General features: G+C 41.9%; 1 protein-coding gene and 2 non-coding genes across 3 annotated transcripts; 1 reads left to right on the top strand and 2 right to left on the bottom strand.

Moving 5' to 3' along the window:
• Positions 1-692: 692 nt before the first annotated feature.
• On the bottom strand, positions 693-765 carry Trnaa-agc. The gene has a single exon. It is a non-coding gene; the product is annotated as a tRNA-Ala (tRNA).
• Positions 766-6,357: 5,592 nt separating this feature from the next.
• Positions 6,358-6,453, top strand: Trnai-uau. Its single transcript has 2 exons — positions 6,358-6,395; positions 6,418-6,453. It is a non-coding gene; the product is annotated as a tRNA-Ile (tRNA).
• An 11,913-nt stretch (positions 6,454-18,366) lies between these two features.
• Positions 18,367-19,294, bottom strand: LOC100750527 (vomeronasal type-1 receptor 2-like). Its single transcript, XM_027409252.1, has 3 exons — positions 19,147-19,294; positions 18,670-19,077; positions 18,367-18,482 (listed from the first exon to the last, which is right to left on the bottom strand). The coding sequence occupies exons 1-3, from the start codon at positions 19,292-19,294 to the stop codon at positions 18,367-18,369; spliced, it is 672 nt and encodes a 223-aa protein (XP_027265053.1).
• Positions 19,295-26,377: the final 7,083 nt, after the last annotated feature.

Below are 26,377 nucleotides of genomic sequence, written 5' to 3'. Positions count from 1 at the left end.
GGCAGGTGATGCAAAAAGTCACAGCAACGTGGTAAGGAAAGATTTTCCTTTTCCTTTTCCTTTTTCTTTTCTTTTTCTTTTTCTCTTTCTTTCTTTCTTTCTTTCTTTCTTTCTTTCTTTCTTTCTTTCTTTCTTTCTTTCTTTCTTTCTTTCTTTCTTTCTTTCTTTCTTTCTTTCTTTCTTTCTTTCTTTCTTTCTTTCTTTTTTTAACAGAGCTTAGAAATGGAGAATTGAGAGTACCAAAGAGGATCGCAATCAGGCCGAGTTTATCCACGCGATGCTGTCGGTGGCAGTGTTGGGCTTTGGGGTAGCTCCAGTGAACAGCCTTCCACCCAGAAGGTTGAGTGGGCAAAGAGACGAGGAAAAGAAAGATTCCAGAGAGACCGGCAGAGAACTTACAGGACGGCGTGGTTTAACGGGAAATCCTAAAGCTGGTGGCACAGAAGGGTCTGAGTCAATGTCTGGCGAGTGAAGGAACAAATAGAGACACTTAAAAACATTTGCAATTAGCAAATTAACAGAATTAACAATATTGGTGGGAGAAACTTCCAAGTGATTGTGTGCTCAAGGGTGCACTTACGTTTATACAGGAAAGCTTAAAGTTAACTCCTCAGTATAGTGGAGTTGAGTTGAGTACATTTCCAATGCTGTGGAAGTGCCAGATTCTTGGTAGAATCAGGTAACATAATAAGTGGAGGATGTGGGCATCGATCCCACTACCTCTCGCATGCTAAGCGAGCGCTCTACCATTTGAGCTAATCCCCCAGTACACGTCTCCGTGCTTTTGTTTTTGCGTGGCCAGTGGATCAACTAGTCCTCACAAAGTTGCCTGGTGTATCTAGGTCCCAGGAAAGCATGACAGTCAAGACCAAAAACAAAGATCCGAGATTCTTGTGTCCTAACTGCCACAAAAATGTAGGGTGTGGACCGAGTTGAGAGTCTGAAAATAAAGGAGAAAGTGGAAAACAAAAACAAAATAAAAAATCCTGTTCCTGACCGGTTTTGAACCAGGGACCTCTGTCTGGCGTGTTTAGGTGAGCGTGATAATCACTACATTATAGAAACCCCTATTTATCTCTCTTTCCTAGTTTCAAAACATACATTCAAAACTTGCTTAGCAAACGGTTCGATGATAGCATTTGTTGAATACATTTGTATTATGGGCTAGTTAATTCAAAGTAATTAAGATGACCGACCTCTTCCATCCCCAGCCCTTAGTGACCGGGCTCTACTCTGCTGCTGCCAGCCGAACACTGAGATTCCACACTGTATGACAAGTCCTGTGGAATTTGTCCCCGGTGGCCCATTAACACCATGTCCTCAGCTTCATTCCAGTGGTTGCAAATGACAGAGCCGTTTTATGTGTATCTGCTTTGTTTTCTCTGTCCACTGATGAACAGACAGTAGCTTGATTCCCTATCTTGATTGTTGGGAATAACCCTGCTGTGAGTGGGGAGGAACCAATTTCTCAGAAGACAAGGGCCCTCACCATGGACAGAGCAATTGTGAGTCCATGACTGGCAATGTGCTCTATTGCTAAACTTTTAAAGGAATATTCATGCGGTGCCTTTAATGGCTATGATAATTTACAAACCATCAAAACTGAGCAAGCATCCTCTTTTCTCCACACCTCACCAGCAACAGCTCTTTCCTCTTTCTGGTAGGACAGGTGTGTAGTATACCTCACAGGGCTTTGATACTCAATTCCTGGGTCACTCATGAACTGGCCACATTTTCATAGATCAGTTGTCTCTTTTGATCCTTTGCTCCATTTTGTCAGGCTATTTTTTTTTTTTTTTTTTTTTTTTTTTTTTTTTTTTTTTTTTTTGCTATGGTGCTGGGTGTGTACTTGGGCAGTAAACCCTCATGTGATGTGTGGTTGTCCTGGCTTTCTCCCACTCTGTAGGCAGCCTGAGACTGCTGGCTGTTTTCTTCTCTGTGCCCCAGACTCTGTCAGATTTAAATCCCTAATTTCACTGGGAGGGAGGAACCCATAACCAGCTTACTGGGTTCCAAACAGGAACCCAGGAGTCTGAAACTGGTAGGAACAACCTGCCTGTTATCTCAGCACTTTGAGGTAGAGTAAGATTGAGAATTCAAGACCATCCTGATCTACCTAGGCAGGCCCAAGCCACGGAGGACTATGTAGTGAAGCCTTATCTCTAAGTAAGGAAATAACAGAAAAGCATCCCTTCCTGGTCCAGTCCTTGGAGCAGCATCCTCAGTGTCTACAGTAACTGCCCCTAGATTAGCATCTGCTGACCTGAGGGAAGAGCTGAAGCAACAATGTCAGCATCAGGAAAAAGGTTAACTCATGGTCTAGGTAGCTCACAGGCATCTGATCGTATGCTATCCCAAGCCAGGTATTTAAATGAGGAACAGTGGAGAGTATATTCTACAGTGATGTTTCCATTTCTCTTGTAAGGTTTTGTTCTTCTCTCTGCCTGTCCTGCTGCTTGACAATTTCCATTTTGACATTTTACCTTCAGCACTGCCTTTCCATTTTAAGTGGCTGTTTATCTTTGGGTATAGCATTGGTACTGGACATGTGTAAATTAAGAATAAAGATATATTGCCAGGCAGTGGTGATGCATGGCTTTAATACATTGGGAGGCAATGGCAGGCAGATCTCAGTGACTTCAAGGCCAGTGTGGTCTACAAAGTGAGTTCCAGGACAACCAGAACTGTTACACAGAGAAACCCTGTCTCAAATCAACCAACCAACCAACCAAACAAACAAACAAAAAACAAAAAAATCCCAAACCAAGAACCCCCCCTCCACACACACACACAATGAAACCCCAAACTAACCATCAACCAAAACAAAATGAAAGCACTATTCCTTACATTTAACCCACATCAGGCTATGACTAAATTTCAGGGGAAACCATCACAGAAGGAAGCTTCTGTATTGTCCACATCCTGTATTGCCAGTTGAGATTCAGCAAATATGGGCACAATGACCTTAACTGCATATGACTCCTCATGATTCCACACTGCCTTTCAAGTCAGTGTCAGCTAGCTTCAGTTGTAAGTCCACACTACAGATCCTTGCCAATAATAAAGCTGCAAGGCATTTTTTGGAACTCGAAATGTCCCAGGGAACACAAAGATCATAGTGCAGAGATTTTAAGCTAGTTGAGGTAGCAGATTTCACTTTCCTCAACAGGACCGGGTAGGAGCCCTATACACCCAATTTTGGAAACCGGAAATTTATTTCCAAAATAGGAAATGCTCATTGCTTCCCAGTCTTACTTTTGAAGCATCTCCAGTAACACTTTCTTTTCTTTCTTTCCTTTAGGTTTCTTTTCTGGTGTCTTCTCTCTTACGAAAATCTACGTTCTTGGCTTCTAGCTAATATCTGATTAGTAACTCTTTCCAGTCTTACACAGCAGTTAGCAGTATTGAGTGTGTTGCTGTGAAGGCTTAACCACAGGCAAGACATGATGTTGTACTGAAATTAGTCTTGTCCTCTGGTAGATGACATCTCTATTCAATTCCTCTCCTACTTTGTGAGTGACTTCACTCTGATCACAAATATTTTCTTGGGTTTGACTTGTCTTGATTGCCATGAAGCATCTCAAAGGACAATATTGAGAGCTGAAGGAAAAAGTAGAGGATTCCCAAGGAAAGAATGATGATCCTGAAACAAAAAATTGGTACTCACAGATTTTTGGATCTGTCAATCTGCCACAATCTACAATCACCTGGGAAAGAGAGTCACTGAGGGATTATCCAGGTCAGGTGATCCTGTGGGCATGTCTGTGTGATATTAGTTTTTTTCTTTTTTTGGACAGGGTCTGTAACTATGTAGCTGTTCTGGAACTCACTGTGTAGACCAGGCTGGCCTGGAACTCACAGAGCTCCACTTGCCTCTGCTTCCTAGGTGTTGGGATTAAAGGTGTGCGCCACTATACCCAGGTGTTAAAAATCATTTAAGAAAGTTCAGTATCCATTCATGATTTTAAAAACTCTTAACAAAACATAGAAGAAAACTATCTCAATGCATTAAAGTTCATTTATGAAAATGACATCATAACTAATAGGGAAAGGTTGAAGAATTTTCCTTTAAGATTGGATACAAGGTGATTGTCTACTCTTTCCAGTTCTTTCCAATCTAGCACTAGAAGAACTAGCAAGAATAATTAAGAATAAGAAATGAAAGGCAGCCAAATTTGGGTGTAGGGAGAAGGAAAAACAAACCTTTCCTGAAAACAGGTAGAAATCTGTTCTATCACAAAGATGTGAGAATAAACAACTTTAATAAACTTTCAGGATACAAAATAAACATAAGAAAACTTGTTGGAGTTTTTATACCAATATGATCTATCAGAAGAAGAAAACAGTCCCATTTAAAAACCTTTAACATAGTTATATCACACCCTACTGCCAAGAGGCTCAGGGATCATGATAGAAGAGGGAGCAGAAAAAACAGATTGGGAGAATCAGAGTGAAGGAGTGTCTTCTGGATATGAAGAACTGCAGCACTTACAAACTCACAGAACTCCCAGCAGCTGTGATTGTCTGTACAGGGTGGATCAGCCCCTCAATATTCTATGTCACTTTAAAGAAAGTGTCAAGTATACAGGCAAAGGATACAATTGCCTTTAACAGGGTTCAGAGGTTGGGAAATTGAGAGATTTTTATAGCTAAATTGTGGCAAATTATGGCTAAAGGGCATACAGTTGAAGTTACATACATTAATTCTTGAGATTGAATGCACTCCATGCTGCCTATCGATATCACTGTATTGAATACTGGAAATCTGCAAAGAGAGATTTCAGGCACTCTCACTTTGTAGACAAACTTGTAACTACTCGAGGAGATGGAGCTGTTAATTAGCTTGACTATAGGGATCTATAGAATATCACTATACGAATGGTGTCTATTGTGTATCAAATGTCATTTTAATTGAGCTTATCAAAGTTTAAAGATATATAATGTATAATGTTTTATTGTTAAAGATGCAAAATAAATTGGTTGTGTTGGTTTACAGCCATAATCCCAGCATAGGGAAGGCTGAGACAATAGGATTGGAATTAACTGCTTGGTTCTCTGGTCCTTGCTTGCACCCTCAAACGGGTCAAAAGATGAACAGTGTAAGTAGAAAGTAGGTTTAATATAGAGGCATTCCCAAGGGAGCAAACAGGACTGACTAAAGGGCCACTGGTCAAACAGACATTAGACAAAGATTGGGCACGTTCAGGGTGGTGTGGCCATAGGTCAGATTTAGAGAATAGGCTTTTTTTTTTTTTTTTTTTTTTTTTTACAGGTTTTTGGTTTTTGACAGCTCCAGTTGGGTCAAGTCGAAGGGGAAGAGACGATAGCACTAATGCTCTAATTTGGGGGTTGGGTGCTGCTGCTCAGGACGTCCTTAGGCTAGAGGTTGAACTCAGACTCCTCTTTTGACCATGAGGAAAAAGCTTTCTTCTAAAGGGCCTCAACAAAGATCCAAACCCTCCATCTTTCCACGCAGTACTTTAAGTCACAAGAGGATCAACTGTGAGGCTTCCCTTTCAGAGCTAACTGGAGAAATCAGAGGTGGTGTCCAATGCAGGTTATGAGGTAGGGGTCCATCCCAATAGCCTCTAAGCACGTGAATGCTAGTCTAACCTAACAAATCACTCACTAAGAGTCCCATACTGTGTTTAGAGGGTTTAGAAGTACCCCTTTGTTCCCCTACATCAAAACATGCTTTACTATGGGGATCTTCAACACAGATGTTTCTCAAACATTTAATTTAATTTGCACGGAGACATGTAGAATTTCAGACCCAATCCCCGGATGTTTTCCCTCGTTTCAACTCTCAGTCTACTGAGGAACACACAGTGCTCTTGTTCCCTTCCAGACCATGTGTGGCCATCGGGCAACATTAAGGCAAGGCAAGGCCCCAGGAACGCACTATTCTCTCCTGTGGTTTCTCCAGCATTTGTTTGACAGAACCAACGCAGGAGGAAACGCAGCTTTGGGGAACCCGTTTGCCGCCAGGGCTCCGCGTCTTCGGAAGAAGATGCTTTCACTCCGAGGTGGAGGACAGGAAACGACTTTGGGAGAGCGCAGACAGCAGCCTCCTACTGGGTCTCAAGGGCTGTTACTAGCTGCTTGGTGGGAAGGCCGGAGGACGCAGCTCTTGGAGCCCACACGTTCCTTCCGCTTCGGCAACAGAGCCGCAGTCACAGAGTCCACGGTTGAATCCTGCTCGCCTGCAGAGGACCAGAAGACCCTGCTCCGGGGGTGTGGGGCGGGGGTGAGGGCGACTCTGAAGGCGTGCTGGGTGTGCACCCGTACTGTGGTTTAGCAAACGCTGGATGTTCCCTTGTAGGCCGTGTAACGAGTGACCGGAAGTATGTCGCGAGTGCTCCAGTGGCGCAATCGGTTAGCGCGCGGTACTTATATGACAGTGTATGCGCGGGAGCGATGCCGAGGTTGTGAGTTCGAGCCTCACCTGGAGCATTGTTTTCAAATTTGAGCTCCCGCTCCCGTCTTGGTTTATAAACCGGTCTGTCAATTTTAGACTCCCTACCAAGCTCTCATCCTCTGCCTTGGGCAGCAGCTTCGGCTTCACTATTTTTTCCAGCGCAAACGAAAATTCACATGATGGTGGTGGTGGAATGGGAAGATAGACTCTGTTTTCAAGCTTCCTGGAAGTCTTGAACTAGTTTTAGTTTCCTAGTGACAGGCTGCTTTCCTGCTTCTGTAAATCAAATCGGATACGTTTAAATGTTGTGATACAGTAGAACCTTAGGGCAAAGTGTGCTGTAGTTGTGTCTGCCTACCATTTGAGATGTTGAGACAGGAGGATTGCTACTTCTAGATCAGTCCCAGGTACCTAGCAAAATCCTGTTTATTTATTTAAATCACTGGAGCAAAGCAATTTCTGTATATATATCTTTAGTTTACGAAGAATGATAGTAGAATGCAATGCCCGCAGTTAATGTGCTCTCCAACAGTTAGTAACAGGCCATCTCTGCAGATCAGGACAAAGAGGTGGAGTGCAGCTAACCACCCGGAACTGCTTTAGTGATGAGCATCCGTGGAGTCATGTACCATCTCGTAGCCTGTGGACAAAGCTGTGAAGTCAGTGGGAGCACGTGTGACGTTTATAAACATGGAGAGCCATAGATCCACTGCTCCACCCCCTGAAACTCTGAAAGATGACATTTCAAGGAGTCATGAGAGAGAGGAAAAACCATTTAATTATGTGTCTCGATGGTGGTGTATACCAATATCTGCTATTTACTGTTCTTGCTGTTGTAGCAAGGCAAGTTGGAATTTAAGAATTAAAGATACAAAAGAACTTATCATGATGTCTATGGTTTGAGCTTTCTCTATAGTGTTGTCCTAGGACTGATGGTGACAGCCTGGACCACATTGAGGAGACAGGTGGTGCAGATGGAAGGCTCTGGGCCATCTTTCCCAGACAAACCACAACTTTACAACTGACATCATTGTGGTGGTTTGACTAAGAATGGCCTCCATGAGCTCATATATTTGAATGTGTAGTCACCAGGAAGTGGCGACATTCGAAAGGCTTATAAGAGTTAGGAGTTTTGGCCTTGCTGGAAGAAATGTGTCACTGGGGGTGGGGTGGGGGGGTGGACTTGGAGGTTTCAAAAGCCCATGCCAGGAACAGAGTCTCTGTCTGCTTGAGGATCAGGATATAGCTTTCAGCTACTTCTACATGCCTCCATGCTCTCTGCTGTGATGATAATGGACAGAATCTCTGAAACTGTAAGCAAATCTTCAATTAAATGCTTTCTCTTATAATAGTTACTTGGTCATGCTGTCTCTTCACAGCAATAGAACAGTGACTAAGACAACCATTCACGAAGTTTCTGAAGTAAAACACTGTGGCTGTATCTCGTCACTGTGCATTGAATAACAATCATATTTAGAAAAAGCCAAGTGGGTGAGGATAAGGTCAGGCCTCACGACAAAAGTATGTGTGTGTCTGACAAATATTTGGATAGTCTCCACAACTCCAGGTCTAGAAAAAGCCATCTGAGGAACACTTCTCATGGAAACACTTCTGTTTATTATAATGAAAAGAATTGTGTCTAAAGTAAATGCAAATGGTTCTTTCCTGCCAGGTACCCGACCTTATTTTTACATTTTTTTTCTTCTTGTTTTGCTTCCACTGACACCTCAGAAATGGAGCTAATGACGAATATAGTTTGCACACAAATCCCATGCTAATGGACCTGTCTGCCTTTCCAGAAGACCTTCATTTCTAAATGTGTCCTTCATTTCTAAAACCCCTAACTGCTCTTTCTCTATACAAAAAGGAAGTAGATAGTACGATAGTGATGGCTCTGAGCAGCATCCGGAGGACCAGCTTTAGATGCCTCCTCCTCTTTTCACTACTTGTGCCAGCAAATGACCTCATGCTCTTAGAGCCTACTGATGCTCCCCTACACACAACCACCACTCAAATGATTGTTGAATTAAGAAACAATTGTTTCTTTAAAAAAATGCTTGGCTTCCCAGGGCAAATTATATGCCACCTTCCTCTCCTTAACCCTTTGGCCATAAATTAGAGATTAGAGAGGTAGAACAGTAGACAAGTCCAGGCAGCTGTCCCCCAGATGGGAAAAACTTAAGTGGTTAACTTTGTACTTGCAATGTTCTACCTAGGTGAAATCATGAAAGTTCCACAACAAAATAAGAGGAAAACAGTTCCCAGTGCAGGTACTGGTCTTGTAAAGACTCCCCAAAGAATAACTTGCTGGTTATTTTTCTTTTCATGAAAATATATTTCTTTAAAAAATGTTCAGGTATATCACACAAAAGCAAGGAAGTTTGCCTTAAAATATGAAGTATCACATCCATAGCCTACTTGCCTATTTATAATGTTATTATTATTGTTGGTTTTTCTGAAACAGGGTTTCTCTGAATAGCCCTGGCTGTCCTGGAACTCAGTCTGTAGACCAGAATGACCTCAAACTCAGAGATCTACCTGCTTCTGCCTCTTGAGTGCTGGGATTAAAGGTGTGTCCCACCATACCCAGCTTGTAATTAATTCTTTTTTTTTTGTATAAGCACTATATTTTTTATTTTTTAACAGGAAATTAAGACAAAAATGCATATGAAAGCACCAGAGTAAGAAAAGTATTAAGATATATTTAAATCAAAATTTAAAAGCTTAAAGTGTTAGCAGTGTTTGCCTAAATTATTGTTATTATTATTATTATTGTTGTTGTTGTTTGTTGTTGTTGTTGTTTGAGAAAGGGTTTCTCTGTGTAGCTTTGGAGCCTGTCCTGGAACTCACTCTGTAGACCAGGCTGGCCTCAAATTCACAGAGATTCATCTGCCTCTGCCTCCCAGTTGCTGGAATTAAAGGCATGAACCACCACTGCCTGTTCTAAATTAATTCTTAAAGCAACATTTGACTTTGTTTACAAACACAACAGCAAGTGATAAAATCTACCTCTTCGATTGCTTATAGTTCATAGTACAAACCTGTATGTCTCAAACTGTGGTTCAGGAAGCTTAACTTAAGGTATAGACAGCAACATACAAGGTGATTGCCATTATTCAGTAGATGGAAAATCATAATTTTAAGAAAAATGTTACAGGAAACCTTTACACTGCGCTGGTGAGAAGTCAAGTTTACTTAAGGCAGCAAGTCCGTATCTGTTCATTAGTAACAGACTATGACAGTTCCTCCACAAGAGCAAAGAAGATGCTATGTATTTTAATGTTGGTTCAGTCTAGTGATGTTCTCAGCCTCCCAGTCCTCCCTAGCATCTCATTTTGTGATTGTAATCACTTTCTGATGGTATTGGTTTTTTTTTTTTGCCTCTGTTTTTTACTGTCTATATGGCAGTCAAAATGAGCTTTTGAAGCAGAAACTTATTCCATTTGCTTCATCTCTCATGAAACATGCAGAGCTGTCACATGCCGATCGTGATTTTGATTTGTCATTCACAGCTGGGCATCTTCTCTTTATCAGAATTGTTGTTTTAACCAATACAGAGGCTGAACTTTAATCTATTGCCATTCCAGCCAGCAATTGCAGCTTTGCAGTTACAGGACTGCTTTTCTAGCAGTGGCCTGGCTGTTCAGGCTGCAGCCTGGTGGGAATTCTGTTCCTGCAGGCACCAGCTCTTTTGCTGGTAGCTTTAACTAAATATCTGTTGTTGTATTTATAAATAAGACTCAAGATTCAAGGAATGGGGTGAAAACCTGCTAGCTCAGAGAGACTGGGTCACAACTAGTTAACCTTCTCTCTTTGCTGGATTCTCCAAAAGACCCATGCTTCTGCTTCACCAAACCAGAAAAGGCTGTGCCACTCCAAATAGCTCCCTACTACTTCCTGTGTCTCTATATCTCTCCTGGATGCCCTCTGAGGCTCTATGATTACTTTCTGTCAACTAGTTGCTAACTCAGCCTCCTGACCCAAGGTTAATGTTATTTAATTAATACAAATGCACAACTCGGGGTACACAATATGATCCAATATCCCCCAATATAAAACTATTTCCTGATTAGTTTCAACTCCCCTAACAAATGTAACCTTGGCACTTACCTTGCCATAGAAATGTACATAATATACCCAGGTTGATCTTTGCCCAGTCACCTTGCTGCATGGCTAACTATTATCTATTTTTCACAGATCAACTTAGAGTCTTATTTCCTGTGTTTTCCCTAAACTCCATGGGCTGTGTTGGCTGTTTATCTGCTTCCTTCCTGCCCTGGTTAGTGAGGAAGCCTCAGAGACACTGGTTTTGAGTTACCCAGTTTTCTAGATTACAGTTCATCATGAAGGAAAGTCAGGGAAGGAACTTGGAGGTAGTACCTGATGCAGAACTGACCCAAACCTATGGGAATGATGGTCCTAAACAGCATGGTTTCGAGTGGGAGCATGAGAAATAAAGAAGTAAGCAAAAGCAAATATCTGGGACCAGGAGGTCTTGCATAACTTGATAGCTTATGTTAGGCAAGTCTATCAAGAAGTGCAGCATCTTACATACTATTTGCAGGAGGGAAAATGACCAAGGTTAGCAGAGAGCCAAGACAGACAACAACAATGCTGGCAAAGAGAACACAGGACATCTTAGAGACAGTTGCCCTAGGACTAATAACTGTTGTGGAATATCCACCATAGAAGACTGCTCAGATATGGGTTTAAGACAATAGAAAGTCTTTATGAGCCATACAGCACCTATGCTGGGTATTCAGGAACTCAGTGTAGCACTAAGACTTTCTCAGGGTGAGCTTTTAAACACAAAAATCTTATTCTGTGTTGACACACATCAGTTAACAATAAGTCTGCCAGAAGCAGACTTACAGAAACCAAAAAGCAAAGTTAGTACATTCATGGAACTATGGACTTTGATGCACTTAACTCTTTGTTTTCATTTTGACAGGTGTCCTGTCTACATGCTCAGCTTTATGGCCTGAATGTTATTTCCATCATGGAGCCGGTTGTGCTAAGGTTTGGAGTTCTTTTACAATTACCGCAGTCCAGGGCAAAGAGTTGGGTTCACAGAAGCAACAACCTGGACTCCTACAATGCACTGTCTCCAGCATCAGAAGCTGGCCAAAGTTCTCTTCATCCTTTTATCAGCACCTCTGAGAAATACTTGGATAGGTCTACCTTCTCAGAGTCTCAGAGGAATGCTGCTTACTGGCCAGCTCTACGGCTCCCTCAGTTTGCTTTTGTCAGGACCCCGTCTGGGGTTGAGCCCTCCCATATCAATCAGAAATCAAGAAAATGCCCCACTGACTAGCCTGTTGGTCAATCTGATGAATTCATTTTCTCAGTTGAGTTTCCTCTTCCCAGGTGACTGTAGCATGTGCCTACTTGTCAGGACACTAAACTGCACACTGGCATTCTTTGCCCAATTTGCAGACAGCTGTTCCATGAAAGAAGAGTCTCTTTTCCCCCAACAGATGTCTCCTGCTTATGTTTCTCTGGGAAGAGGGCCTTGTGAGTGTTCTAAGTTTGGTAAGCTTCCCCAGGCTTGTGAGTCTCCTTCCCAGAAGGGAATAATTCAATATGAAGGAAACATCGATGCAGCAATGCCCCATGATGCAATCTGTTGGTGTAGGGTACTTTCACAACAGGAGTGATGGCTGGATTGTGAGCTTGAGCCTCACCTGGAGTATCAAACCCACTCAGAACCCTTTGGAGGAAAACCTTATCCCTTGTGCTTTTCCATGTATTTTGTGACCACTATTCACGGTCTTTAATACACTTGAATTGTACTATTTATTTATTTATTTATTTATTTATTTATTTATTTATTTATTCTTATGTGTTTCCTTAGCATTTTTGGAAACAGCACCCATGTAATGATCAGGGGAGACCAGTGTGCTGCTGGGAATTAGCTGTTCTCATTGGTCTCTTCCACTTGAACCCAGATGAGAGACATCTCCTGACTCTTTTTCCTCATTTTTCTCTTGTGCACATTGTTCCCGGGGGAGCCATGATTCATACTGTACAGGCACACTTTGCAGATTCAATCATCTGAGGTAATACTCTCTTTTGCTTGATTTCTTTTCATATAGAAGAGAGATTCTCTTTTCTATCTCTTGTGTTGGCGATGTTTGTATCTGTAGTTCCTGTTCCTTTACCTAAATTTTTCCATTTCCAGAAATTCCTCAGTTTATGTTTTCTTTATTGCTTCTATTTCCATTTTTAGGTCTTGGACAGTTTTATTCACTTCCTTTAACTGTTTTGTCTAGACTTTTTTAAACATTCTTTAATCGATTTATTGATTTTCTCCATTTTTATTAGTCTTTTCCTTGATTTCTTTAAGGGATTTATTCATTTACTCTTTAAGGACCTCTATCATCTCCACAGAGTTGGCTTTAAGGTCATTTTCCTGTGCTTCAGCTGTGTTGGAATATTCAGGGCTTGCTGTAGTGGAACGGGCTCTGGTGGTGACATATTGCTCTGGATGTTGTTGTGTTCTTATGCTGACATTTAGGCATTTGGCTTTGGAGGGCTTATAGGTCTAGGTGCTAATTTGTGGATTTATTTTTGTTGGGTGGGTGTTTTCTTCCTTGGCTGCTGTTTCCTCTCTGGTTTTCTGGTTTCCTGGCCTGAGGTTGGGTAGTCTCTACCCAAGTTTGGGGGCTGAACTTCTGATGACCTGGATGGCCTCTGGTTCAGCAGGGGGTTGTCTCCCAAGTTTGGGGCTGGAGTTCTGGCTCTGTGTGTGGCCTCTGATCTGGCTGGGGGGTTCTCTGGGGTTCAGGATTCTGGCCTGGTGGGGTAGGAGGCTTTTGCCAGAGGTGTGGGCTGGGATTTGGTGATAAGGAGAGGAGGGGCCGTTGGAACTATGCAGAGCGAGCTTTGTTTTCTTTATGTAAACCAGCAGCAGGTATTTAAGAACCGTTTTATAAAAGTTACTGCTGGTCTTACTGCGTGTCCTTGAGTCTGTTTCTCACTCAATTCTCTGTATGGGTGCACTTTGTCACGTCGTGGATCTAGTTTGGGAAGCAGAAAGAAAGATAGCAAAGAAGGCAAGAGAGCTTCTCTTTAAAAGGCTGAGGAGCACCAGAAATGAAAGACTAAAGATCCCAACTGGTGTGCAGGGAAAATGTTCAGATACCATTGGAGATTGTGGAGAATAAGTGCATCTGCACACCCTGGTCCAAAGGCCATGTGGGATCACATGTCCTCTCTGTCCTTGGCCTGGGAAAAAGGAGCAGTGTCCAGCACAGTGGACCCAGTGCAGTGCTGCAGAGGACTCTTCCTTGACTGAGAGTAGAGGTGTGGGGAGAGCAAACAACATTATCGAAAGGATTCATTTCACTTTTAACCCGTTATTTGGCATGCTCTTCTACTGACTGAAATTATGTTTTATGGATGATCATAATACATGGAATACCTCTGTATTCCAACACCTGGGAGTCAGAGTCAAGAGGATTACAATTCTGAAGCCTATCAGTTCCTACTTGTGAGACTTGGTGTTTTTGTTTGTTTTAAAGTAAAAAATAAGAAAATAGCTATGTATCCTTACACTTGAATAAAATTTAAACTCAGCATCATTTTGTAAATTACATGAAATCCATTTTTGTGACTGGATATATATGGATTTCCTTTTAAAGCTGGTCCCCTCCTGCTGCTGCTCTTCTCTTTCTCACTCCTGCCCATATGTATGTCCCACACCTCCCCTCCACTCCCACTTCAGAGTAGGAAGGAGCTGGAGAGTGAAGAAAGTCCATTTCACCATCTGCCTTTCTTTAGAAATCTGCAGTACTGAGCGCTCTTCCTCATGTGTGATGTATTCATGCCGATTTTTCTGTTGGAATGGAGGAGGTTCATACTGATGAAGGAATTGAGAATCCCAAGGAAGAGCAGCGAGAGAAGCACCTGCTGTGCAGACTCAGCCTGAGCCTCTCCTCCTGGAGACTCAGGAGCTCATGGTGATGGCTTGAACCACTCAGAGGAAACTGCTAGGGCAGAATAGCCCCAAGACACCCTGTTCATGTCAACAACATCCTTTTGCCTGCATCATCCAGGAAGCTTCTCAAACAAGCAGCCTGTATTGTCTGGAGCAGTACTTTTGAAAAAAGCATTAGAATGTTGATAAAATGCAGATGGATGAGAAGAAGGTAGATTTCTTTTCAATATCTACCGCCAAACTGAATGTACATTTCTCAACAACAAAGAAGCTCCCCATAGTACCAAATCCAGGCAGAACAACTACATAACTCCCTCGACAAAGTTCAAATCCATTTCTTAGGTCATAGAAATGGATTGTGAAAACATCCTTTTAGAGAACTCATCAGTAACAACAACGTATATCTGCAAAAATGTTTCATCACAGAGCTCTTTGCTTCTGTGTAAAGGACAGTCATACTTGTGAGGTCCTCCCCAACCCCTGTCCTTCCAAGAACTCTGTATCTTTATCTGTGGTAGTGTTTATAGATCTTTCTATTTAGTCCCAAATGCTGTTTAAGTGCTTATAGTAATAGATATATGACACATATTTGTCTTAGTCCCTGTTAATATTTCTGTGAAGAGACACCATGAACAAGGCAGATCTTTTAAAAGGAAGCATTGAACTGGAGGCTTGTTTACAGTTTTAGAGAGGTAGCCATTATCATTATGGTGGGGGTGGGGAGGGAGCATGGTGGCTCTGTTCAGGTCACAAATGGTGAGTGTGGCTCTGGCAGGCCTTGCCCTTCTCCCACATTCTCTCTGCCTTGCTAAAAACCACTAGATTACATTCTTAAAGCTAGCCACCAAGGTCTGTTCCCTTATTTGGCCACCTCTTTCTCCTGAGGCTAACTACCAAGGACCAGCTATCAAAGTATTGAAGTCCAACAATCACAACCTCTCTTTGGCCCACCTAATTAACATGTCTAATTAAAATTAAACACCTCATCCTAACATGTACCTTTATAAACTGCCATTTTCTTATGTGGCTCGTCTGTCTGTCTTCTCCATCCAGAGCCAGTCCTTTGTCTCACTCTGGGACAAATATCCCTGCCCCCTTTCCCTTGTTCCCTTCCACTTCTCCCTTGTCCTCTATCTCCTGTGTTTGTCCCTTATTCCCTGCCCTCTGTCCCTCTGGGGCAAATAAACTTGCTTTGTGCTGAGAACTTGGCCTGTTGGATCCTGAGCTGACACTTTTCCTTTCAGTGGCATTCATGGCACTGGAACTATAGCTAAGAGTTACATTCTGATCTGCAGGGAGAAGAGAGGAGACAGAGTGAGGCAGAGACAGGGAGACAGACAGAGACAGAGAGACAGAGACAGACACACACACACAGAGACAGAGAGAAGAGAGACAGAGAGACAGAGGAGAGAGAGGCAGAGTAGCCAGTAGAGGGCCCTTGAGGAGTTGTGTGTGGAGAGCTCTTAACCACAAGGTCTGAGTTTCAACTCCTGCCCTCTAAGGGAAGTCTGGTTTTGTTCTATATGTGCGGATGCTTGCCAAGGTAGACTGGAGGGAGAATAACCTGCTGCTGTGTATTGTCATGAGATTAGCATTTTGAAGAAGGAATAGAGAGAATTTGTGCACCAGAGGAGCAATGCAGGTTTGTGGTGGATCTATTTCCTTCAGGAATGGCATGGCCTGTCTTAGTTAGGGTTTCTATTGCTGTGATGAAACACCATAACCAAAGCAACTTGGGGAGGGAAGGGTTTATTTGATTTACACTTCCATATTGCTGTTCATCACTGAAGGAAGTCAGGACAGGAACTCAAAAGGGGCAGGAACCTGTAGGCATGAGCTGATGCAGAGGCTGTAAAGGAATGCTGTTTACTGGCTTGCTCATCATGGCTGCTGAGCCTGCTTTTGCATAGAACCCAGGACCATCTGCCCAAGGATGACACCACCCACAAAGGGCTCAGCCCTCCTCCATTAATAGATAATCAAGAAAATGCCCTACAGCTGGATCTTATGGTGGCATTGTCTCAGTTGAGGTTTCTGCCTTTCAGATAACTCTAACTTGTGTCAAGTTGACATAAAAGTAGCTGTACATGGCCATTGACCACCATGAAGCAGCGACTGTATGACCCACAGAATACCTTCAGCTACAGTCACAGCAGTGAAGTAAGTGGATCAGTGGAGTGGCAGCTTGCCCTATGGTACCAGTAATGAGATTCTTACAGTGTCATGGGTTGTTTTCACACCTTCCAGTCTCCTATAGCTGCATATTGGCTTGGGGACTCCATAAGAGGTAGAATCTTGATTGAGGGTTTTATTTTATGTGGGGTGAACACATTTTATTTATTTTTTAACTGTTTTAAGTCACAGGACAAGGAAAATTTGAAGATGATGATGGCTGGCAAGCTCTGATTCCACAGCTTCATATTTCTGACTATATGGAGGAACCAGCCACAAGGAGGGTTCACAAATGGATGTAATTACAACAGGTGGGAACAAATAAAGTGACCCACAGTCAGAGAAGAAGAGGATGAGAGACCCAGGAACATCCAGCTCTAAATGGGATATTTTCATTAAATCTCTCCCTTCAGAGCTTAGCGTATTCTCAAGAGGAGAAGCCAGAATGAATGTAAGAGCCAGAGGGGACAGAGGACACTAAGAATACAAAGCTTTCTAAACAACATGATCAAAGCTCACAGAACTCACAGAGATGGAAGCAGCACGCACAAGGCTGCACAGGTCTGCACCAGGTCCTCTGCACTTACGTCACGTCTTCCAGTTTAGTGTTTTTATGGGATTCCTGAGTGTGCGAACAAGTGGGTCTCTGACTCTTGTGCCTTCTCTTGGGTTCATTTTCTTCTGTTGGTTTGTCTCATCTAACTTAGATGTGATGGTTTTCATTTTGTCTTATTATATTTTATTTTATTATGTTTGAAAAGGAATGAATGAGGGTCTAGCCATGAGGGTGAGGGTTAACAGCTGAACTGTCATTTGTACTTGCTGGGAGAGGAAGGATTGGTTTCTTCAATGGAATGACAGGTGGTGTATGTAATAGCCAATCCAGAGCTGGTTTCATGTTCAGGAGTGGTTGACCAACAGATAATGGACTCCACAGGTTTTTTTTTTTTTTTTTTTTTTTTTTTTTTTTTTTTTTTTTTTTGATGGGGGGCAGTGAGGGGTGTGTGGTTTTATTCAGTTACAGTGTGTGTGTGTGTGTGTGTGTGTGTGTGTGTGTGTGTGTATTGTGTTTTATGGATTTTGTTGTTGTATTGGGTTTTTGGTTTGTTTTTCAAAAAGAACTTAAGTTGTGTGGTTAGGTGAGGAACCAGCCCTACTCCATTTTGCTTCTTTTGTATTTAGGTCCCACTTATTAAAATCATGTGGTATTTGTCTTCATGCAGCTGACTTATTTCATTTAGCATTATATCCCACGGGACTGTGCAGTGATAAGCAATGTGTCCAGCATGAGGAAATGATGAAGTTATTTATACTAATCCATGTGCTTTACCTGAAAGAGCATAATTGAATACCATTTCCAGGTTGCCTTCACTATCCTCTACTTATTTAGGATTTTCATCATGTATCAAACGTTTAATTTATGTTCTGATCAAGCTTTTATTGTTTCTGAATATACTCTGGCTTTTAGAGAGAAATTGAATGGAACAACTTTGTATGCTACCTAAGTCCAGGCCATCCATGGTCATGCAGTGTCAGCAATTAAATAACTCTTGTCTATCCCTTTTTATTATTTTAAAACCCGGTGTATATTCTTAATGTTGAACAATCATTTCATGATCAGATTAAATAGATCTTTCTTTACTCATTCGCCATGTTTTTACATCACTTCTTTTTGAGTCAAATTGCACAGACTGACTTAGAAAGTGTTCATTAGTCTGGTCATTTATATAGATTACTTAGAAAAAGACCTTCACAGAGCTATGAGACTAACAGAAGCAGTAGATGTTAACCACAAACAAGTCACATTTGTTACAAAGGTAAGGAGCTGGAGGGATGGTTAAGAGCCCTGCTCCTCTTTTTGAGGCCCTTCGTCCTCAACATCTGCATCATAGGACTCATGACTGCCTATAGCTCTAGCTTCCAGGGACACAATGTCCACTTCTGTGTGAGCACCTGTAAAAATGAGGCACAAACTCATTTAGACACACAAATAAAAATAAATCGTATAAACAAACTATTTAATAAACTATAACACAGTACAATACAGATCACTTAAAAGTTTTGTGTATACAGTGCAAGCAAAAGAAAATACATATTCATCATTGTAAGATAAATCCATGATGCACCCAAATATTTAAACACATAGCATCTCTCAGGACCATGAGAGGGAGAACAATCCACTTTGTTTTCTGACTTTCTAGCATTAAATAACAATAGTTGTATACACTCTTCAGATGTGATGTATTCAGATTTGTGCTTGTGATGGAATGGATTAGGTTCATACTTATTAAAGCATTGAGTATCCAAAAGAAAAGAATGTGCCATGCAGACTTTGGTCTGAGCCTCCTCCACCCAGATGCTCTGGGACTGATGATGATGGCCTGGACCACAGTGAGGAGACTGCTGGTGCAGATGGAAACTCCACGGGCCACCCTCTCCAGGTAAATAAGGGTCTTACAGCCTATGTCATCTAGGAAGTTTATTAAACCAGAAACTGCTATTGTCTTTGGTAATCTTTTTGCAAGAAGGATTATGGTGTTGTAAAAGCCAAGTGGATGAGAATATGGTGCATGGGTTTCTTCTCAAGTGGATGAGAATAAGGTGTATGGGTTTCTTCTCAAGTGGATGAGAATAAGGTGTATGGGTTTCTTCTCAAGGCCTTCCAATGAACTTATCATATAATTCACAGAAACAGAAATGTGCCCCAGAGTGCCAACCATAGTCATGAAGAGAAAAAATGTTTCCTTAATAAACTTCAAAATCATTTCTTCCTTCCTAGGTAGAAAAACTTGTTTCCAGGCTGCAAACACTTTTCAAGAAAGCATCAGTAATGTTAGGGATGGATCTGAAATACACATTTTTCACAATAGCATTTTCTAGTGTGCAAGAGGCAGCAGTGGACACATGTAATGTTGTAGATTAGGTCCTTGAAATTCCCCCCTTTTCCCCACTGTGGACTCTGGGATATTGTGTGTGTTCTGTCAGGTGAGTTAGGTAACTGCTATTCAAAATCTAAAGTTTTAAAGGAGATTTTTATTTTTGAGCTCTACACAAGCAAAATTGAATTGTTCAAATCTCTCTCTCTCTCTCTCTCTCTCTCTCTCTCTCTGTGTGTGTGTGTGTGTGTGTGTGTGTGTGTGTGTGTGTGTGTCTGTCTGTCTGTCTGTCTGTCTGTCTGTGTGCATGGCGAAATAAACACCATGTTCCCCTAACCAAAATTTCTTTCTCTGTTTCTCATTCTATTGCATCTTGTTTCCCCACCCAGTTCCCAAAGCCTGAAGTTTAAACTGAACCTGTCTGCCTTCCACACATCACACTCACAGATACTGGGAATCCCTGCTTGGTCAACATCTGTAACATATCTCAGATCTATTGACTTTACCTTCCACACAGCCTCCTCATTTGTTTTGTATTCCTTTCCCTTTTTTTTTTTTTAAGATTTTATTTATTTATTATGTATACAACATTCTGCTTCCATGTATATCTGCACACCAGAAGAGGGCACCAGATCTCATAACGAATGGTTGTGAGCCACCATGTGGTTGCTGGGAATTGAACTCAGGACCTCTGGAAGATGTTAAGAGCACCGACATCTGAGCCATCTCTCCAGCCCCCTGATAACTCTTTCTTATCTGCATCTTCACTAATATAACAATTCAGATTTGCCTTTGGCTTTGAAGTTTTCTAACTTCTATTTCTACATCCATTCTGTGATTTCACTCCATAGAAATGTTTACTAGTTATTTTTTTAAGGTAGTTCTCAATGTCAAGTCCAATTGCACAACCTTTCCAGATAGGGCCCTACAGTTAAAGCTGAGTCATTAAAAGATATGTTGAAAAATGTGTGTAACTACAAGGTTGTAGGCAGGGAGGGAGTTTAGAGGAACCCTGTGGTGCTTCCTAGGATAGTGGATAGCAGAAGGCTGTGACTCCAGTGGATGACTTTGGTCTCTTAAGGGAGCATGGAGCAACTCTGGACAAGGTGCTGCTGATGAGGTGAATGAAAGGAAATTGATTTTTATGTGCTACTATGAGGTAAGTGCAGTTTCTGAGTTGTGGGTCTTCCATATCAGCTACAGACAGTGCAGTAGTTTGGGGTAAGCAGTTTTGAGCAGGGCTTCTGCCATCTAAGAAGCCATGGTGGCATTTGCATCTGTAGAGCCTTGTGAGCATCAGCTATGTCAATTGCTTTGCAACCTGCTTCTCCTCTTGTTTCTTTTCTAACCTGTTTATCAGGCAGGCTGCTTTGTTCTACATCAGTCTGAGTTGATTCCAGAATTTTAGACCTAGGCAGGATGTTATTCTTCATGTTTGGGAGCTCCATTCTCATTTCTTAGGGATTTATGGTAAGCGTTGGTGTCTTTTCTAGAATAAGAGGAATCTGGATATTTCATGAGTTTGTGTGTTGAGTACTTAGAATGATTGTGTTCCCTTTGCTCACTCCTGTTAAACTCATGGGATTGCTTTAAGTATCTATGTCTCAATGATCTCATCATGTGTGACTTTTATCAAGGTAGGCTTGTTGCCATATTTGTGTCCACGTGCTCTCAGGACATTAAAAATGTCATTTATTGCCTTTTAGCTAATTCATCTGACAAAGGTGTGATCTCCCATACTGATTCATTCCAGAAATCACAATACTATCCTAAATATCTGGACTTAATGAAATAGGCTCTAGACACTAATAACGAACTCATCAACATTCATTGACAATTTAGAATAAAAATTAGGTGTTTAATCAGAGATTAGAATCTGTCAAAATCTATGCTATCAATTTACCCTAAGTCACTATGGAAAATAGTAACTTTTTTGGTTGTTTAATGCTTGCTTTCTTGGGGATTCCTTTTTGTCAAGTCCTCTTTTCCCTTTTCCAAACTTTAAATCATATTTGAGATCAACTTCTGAGACTTCTAATAAGTGATTCCATACAACTGAAGTGGACCGTTAGAGGAGGCAGAGGAGACTCATCTCCCACACTGATTTAAAAGACAGGATAGACTTGTATTTAGATAGATGAATGATACCATGGTGAGTTTAAACCCCAAGAGCCTTTGGGAGGTTGTATCCACCGATCCTGATTTTTCTAAAAATAAGCAAGCAAGCAAACAAACAAACCAAACCAAACCATAAAGAGATTGTTGCCCTTTGCTATTTAGCACTGGGGTAAACTTATGATGAGCTGTTTTGGGATGTACTAGTTCACAGCCTAAATCCTTCACAGCAGGAATTCCCAAGAAGGTAATGATAACTGTTACACTTCGTGGTTTGTACTTTTCTATATTTACCAGGCATACAATGACTATAGTTGAGATAAGTATGTATGTGATATAATCGAGAAACTTTAAGGATGGATATGGAAGGAAAACCTTCAAATTAGGAGCTATAATGTTATTGTAAGAGAAAATATGTGCCAGTATTTGAAAAGTGGAAATGCATCAAAAGCGAGAAGGAGAAACTATACAAACACTGGTTATACTGTTGAAGTTACAATGCTGGCAAACATGGATGCTAGAAACAAGGGTTTTTGTTTGTTTTCTTTTGTCTTGTAATTTTTGTGACAGAGTCCCCCTAGGTAAACCAGAATATTCTTGAACAACAATTACCTCATCTCAGACTCTCTTACAGGAGTGTATCATGATTGTCGCCAGGGTTTGACAGACATGTGAAATCTTTTCTTTCTTATTGATTCATTTTTAAATGCATCTCATACAAGCCAGAGCTCTGCCATATACTCCTGTCTGAGGATGGATAGTCATGCCTCAGCATTTCTGTTCCATTTCTCTATCTCCAGGAGCTAGTCTCCTTTGATCTTTCTGAAGCCAGGGACCAGCCTTATTTGGGACAGAAGGAAATTGGAGGTCCTGGGGTTCACAGAACCTCTCAACTGCTCCCTGGCTTAGAAGGAGAGAGAAAGAGAGAGACAGACAGAGAGAGAGAGAGAGAGAGAGAGAGAGAGAGAGAGAGAGAGAGAGAGACTTCTGCTGTAATGACACTCTGCATGGCACAGCTGAGAGGATCAAAGATCTTACCTCCATGGACTCACTAGGACCTCTGTGGTGCAGACAGGCTCTGGAGCAGCTCTGGGAAGGTGACACTTGCAGGTCATATTTGTACTGTCAGGATTTATGGGGCTCTTGGCTGCCATCAGATATTGCAGACTTCAAGTTTCATGTTGTCACAGTGTCAGGGGGAAGGGAGGCCTCTGCAGAGCCTCAGTCCCTGAAGTACAGCTTTCCGCTCTCTCCACAATTACTACATCTGTTTTGCTCAGAAGTTATTTCAAGCTAATTATGGTTTAATTATTTTGAAAGAAAGGATGTGGAAGTGAGAAAATGAACAACTAACTAAGTTTCTTGTATGGAGCTTCCTGCATCTCCTGACTGGTTTTCATCTTCCCGAAGTGCCAAGCTGTGACCTGCCAGGGGACCGACTTCTGACACACAGCCAAGTCACTTGTTTCTCTTTTCTTAAATCTCTTGCTAGATTGGAGTAGAATAAATAAATGATGTTCAGCACTGGGGGTTCTATTTCCCTGAGCAAGTTCCAAACATGGACCAGAACAAGTTTAGAGTCCCTTTATCTACATGTGCCTGCTGGTAGTGAAGGTCTTTGCTGTGACTGATTCCTTCATTCCTGCATATTAAATATCTTGTGGGACTTGAAATGTGAATGCCTCCCAACATTGGCCATATTCCAAAAGCAATCTTTACTTATTATAAAACTTATTGAGGACACTTTTTAAACTTATCTGTGTCCAAGTGTGATCTTTCTGTGTAATTTTCATTCTAGTTCCTAGGAGGCCCTTCTTATCCTGGATGCAAAGCGATGTGAATAAATGTGCAGGGCTGAGATTATATGTGGTGACATCATCATTTTGTTCATGAATAAAAAGCACCACTTGGCTGCCTTGAGAGATGAATTCAAGATCATGGCTCTTACTGTGTGCTTTGCATGATGGTGTCTCCATATATATAGGTGCAACTGGCACATAATAGAAGCTAAACATACTTCTCTATAAATGAAATGACAGCCTTTGAGGAAGGCTGTATTCCATCCTCTCTATTGAAAGGGGAACCGAGGAACAGGGAAACTAAGTTATATATTACATATTTCAGGGCAGATAGAAATTGAAAAATAAAATGATTTTTCTCTAGCTCAATAAAAAACCACTTCCCTCTGATGTCCTCCCCCGACCCCAGCCCTGAAACAGGGTTTCTCTGTGTAGAACTTGCTGTATTGGAACTCTCTCTGTAGACCAGACATCCAACTGCTTCTGCCTCTTTAATCCCAGCACTGGTGGGATTAAAGGCATGCACCACCTCCACACAGCTCTCTGAAGTCTTTGCTATGCTGTTTAGAAAACTTCTAAATTTCTTCTTTGTCTTTGAAATATAAACAAAATGTAGCTTAAAGTTTGTAGTGGTCTGACTTGTTTACTCAACCAAAGATAAAATATCAGGAAGAGAGCCCTTCAGGCAATTTCCATCTGGTAGGAATTCTGTAGAGAAAATGGGTCACTCACAGTCAGAGGACATGCTGTGGTCACTGGTGTCCTCCATTTTGTCCCAAAATCTGATCTCAGAGGATATTCCCCTTACAGGGTGGCACTGAAGATTAATAAATCATGGATGGGGAGATTGCTCAGTGGGTAAAGTGCTTTGCTTCCAAGTGTGAGTGCCACCTCATTTAACTGCCTGGTGGGGTGGCAGCTTGCCTGTAATTCCAGTCAGAAGCCAGGGACAGGCTATCTCTAGAGGAACTGGGTACTGAGATTAGTCATTTGCTGTGCTCGTACCTGACTCAGTCAAGTGGATGATCCCTTTTTTTAAATTTTTTTTTTATTTTTTAAATTCAAATTAGAAACGAGATTGTTTTCAACATGTCAATCCCAGAAGGATGATTCCTAACACCAACCTTAGTCTCCTGCATGCAGGTGATCACAAATGTGCATGTATACAAACACAGATATGTAGACACACACACACACACACACACACACACACACACACACACACTTGTGTGCACATACACACATACACACACACAGTGTGCCTGCCCACATGCAAAAATGTAACACACATTCAAAGCACACACACATACACACAGGCACATGAAAAATGGAAATCACAACATTTCCTAATGCCACTGCTTCTTTAAGGAAGTTAGGAAACAAACTGACAAAGCTAATGGACTTATTTCTGGTTTGGCAAAATCGGCAAGTGAAAGAATCTTCCTTTCTTTCCCCCTTCTCTGTAGCAATGCTACTGAAGGGACCTGCATATTTCAGGGTGCTTCCCCCGGGGCCCCAGATTAGGCACACTCCACACCCAAACACCAACTTCCAAGCACAAACCAAACACAAAGAGATACTTTAGTAAGCAAGGCAAATAGACAAGATGGCTGAATCTGAATCATGCAGAAACAGCAGCAAATAGCTTTTCTGGTGTAAATTTTAAGCAGGGAAAAGGGAGGTCTGTGTGAGAATGAGCTAGGATGAGTTGGTAAGTTTTGTTTGAGTATTTTAATTAGGCTAGTTAAAACAAGGAATTTGGATTCCTTGATCTTGATGTTTTGATAGTTGGACGGTGGTGATCAACCTTAGGAAGGAGTCAGGTATAACAAAATGCCAAATAGGGGAATGGACCTTGGTGTCTAACTGCAGGAATGTAATCCAGTGGTTTATCAAGAGAGAGGAAGGGTATAGGGACAACCTGCCTGTGCCATGTGTGCCATTCCCAGGCCTTCCTGAGTCCTTTAGTTACAATTTTATATGAGAAAGAAAATCCAGGAGAGGTGCATGTGTCATCAGAACTGTGTGGAGCCTCAGGAGGGGAGGGTGATGATGACAATTCCTCCTCTAGCAGTGTCAGGGCTCCAGCCTTTCTCTTCCCCAAGGGTGGGACTGACTCCTGGGCAAATGGTAATTCTTTGGGTTGATTGAATTAATATTCTGATAGTAAAAAGGAGGGGAAATTCTCTCTTTAGAATTTCTGCTTTTCTGCCAGGATAGTTACATACTAACAACTCTTTCCCTACTGGTTTCATTCTTATTGATCCTGGGGAAGTCAATGACAAATAGGAATTGGGGGTAACTTCCTTGATATGATAACCACAGAAGCACATGAAGATATATAAATGTGGACATCCAATAGTTGTTCTGAAGGGACCAGCTCCCCATTTCGGCAGCCATAACAGCCTAGCACGTGTTTGCCTGACCTTGCCTTGGTCACTAGGAGGTCAGATGCCTGCCTCATGGCAAGGAACCAATCAGAAGTTAGCTGGTAGTCCTATGATTTATGGCTCTGGGTGTGCTTTACAGACAAGTGCACAGCAATGACGTGCAGAGCATAGCAATTGCCCTGGGAGGGCCTATGGGCCATAACAACCAGTTGATCGATCAACACAGGGCAAACCCTCCAAGCCTGGCGGCCCACCAATCCTGAGCCTGTGCGTACCCCTAGACACTCCCCTTATGCTGCCCTATAAGATCTCTATGCAGTGGTTTTTGGCGTCTTTCTTAGCCATAAAAATCCATCATGGTGGATGGATGAAAGGCCCGAGCTAACATGGGGTTAGCTCATTAAACAACTGCAATAATGCCTCTTGCTGTTTGCATCAAGCTTTTGCCTCTGCCTGATGATTGGGGTGGGTGAGGTTCTGGGCTGAGATCCTGGGGCCTGAACTTCCGGGGGTCTTTCGGTTCCTTCTTTATTTGTGGTTCTAGCTTCCTGGCAATAGGGTCATCTCCATTCTTTTCCCAAAGTAAGCAAGAGACACTATGGGCACAGTGGAGTGGGAGGTGGGTAAGAATCTGTTCTTTCAGATTTCAGACTTGTTGAACAGGTCTT

The sequence above is a fragment of the Cricetulus griseus genome, chromosome 3 (genome assembly GCF_003668045.3).
Source record: "Cricetulus griseus strain 17A/GY chromosome 3, alternate assembly CriGri-PICRH-1.0, whole genome shotgun sequence".
In the NCBI taxonomy this organism is placed as follows: Eukaryota; Metazoa; Chordata; class Mammalia; order Rodentia; family Cricetidae; genus Cricetulus; species Cricetulus griseus.
The sequence above is the reverse complement of the archived record's forward strand: the minus strand, read 5'-3'. Positions and strand labels throughout refer to the sequence as shown.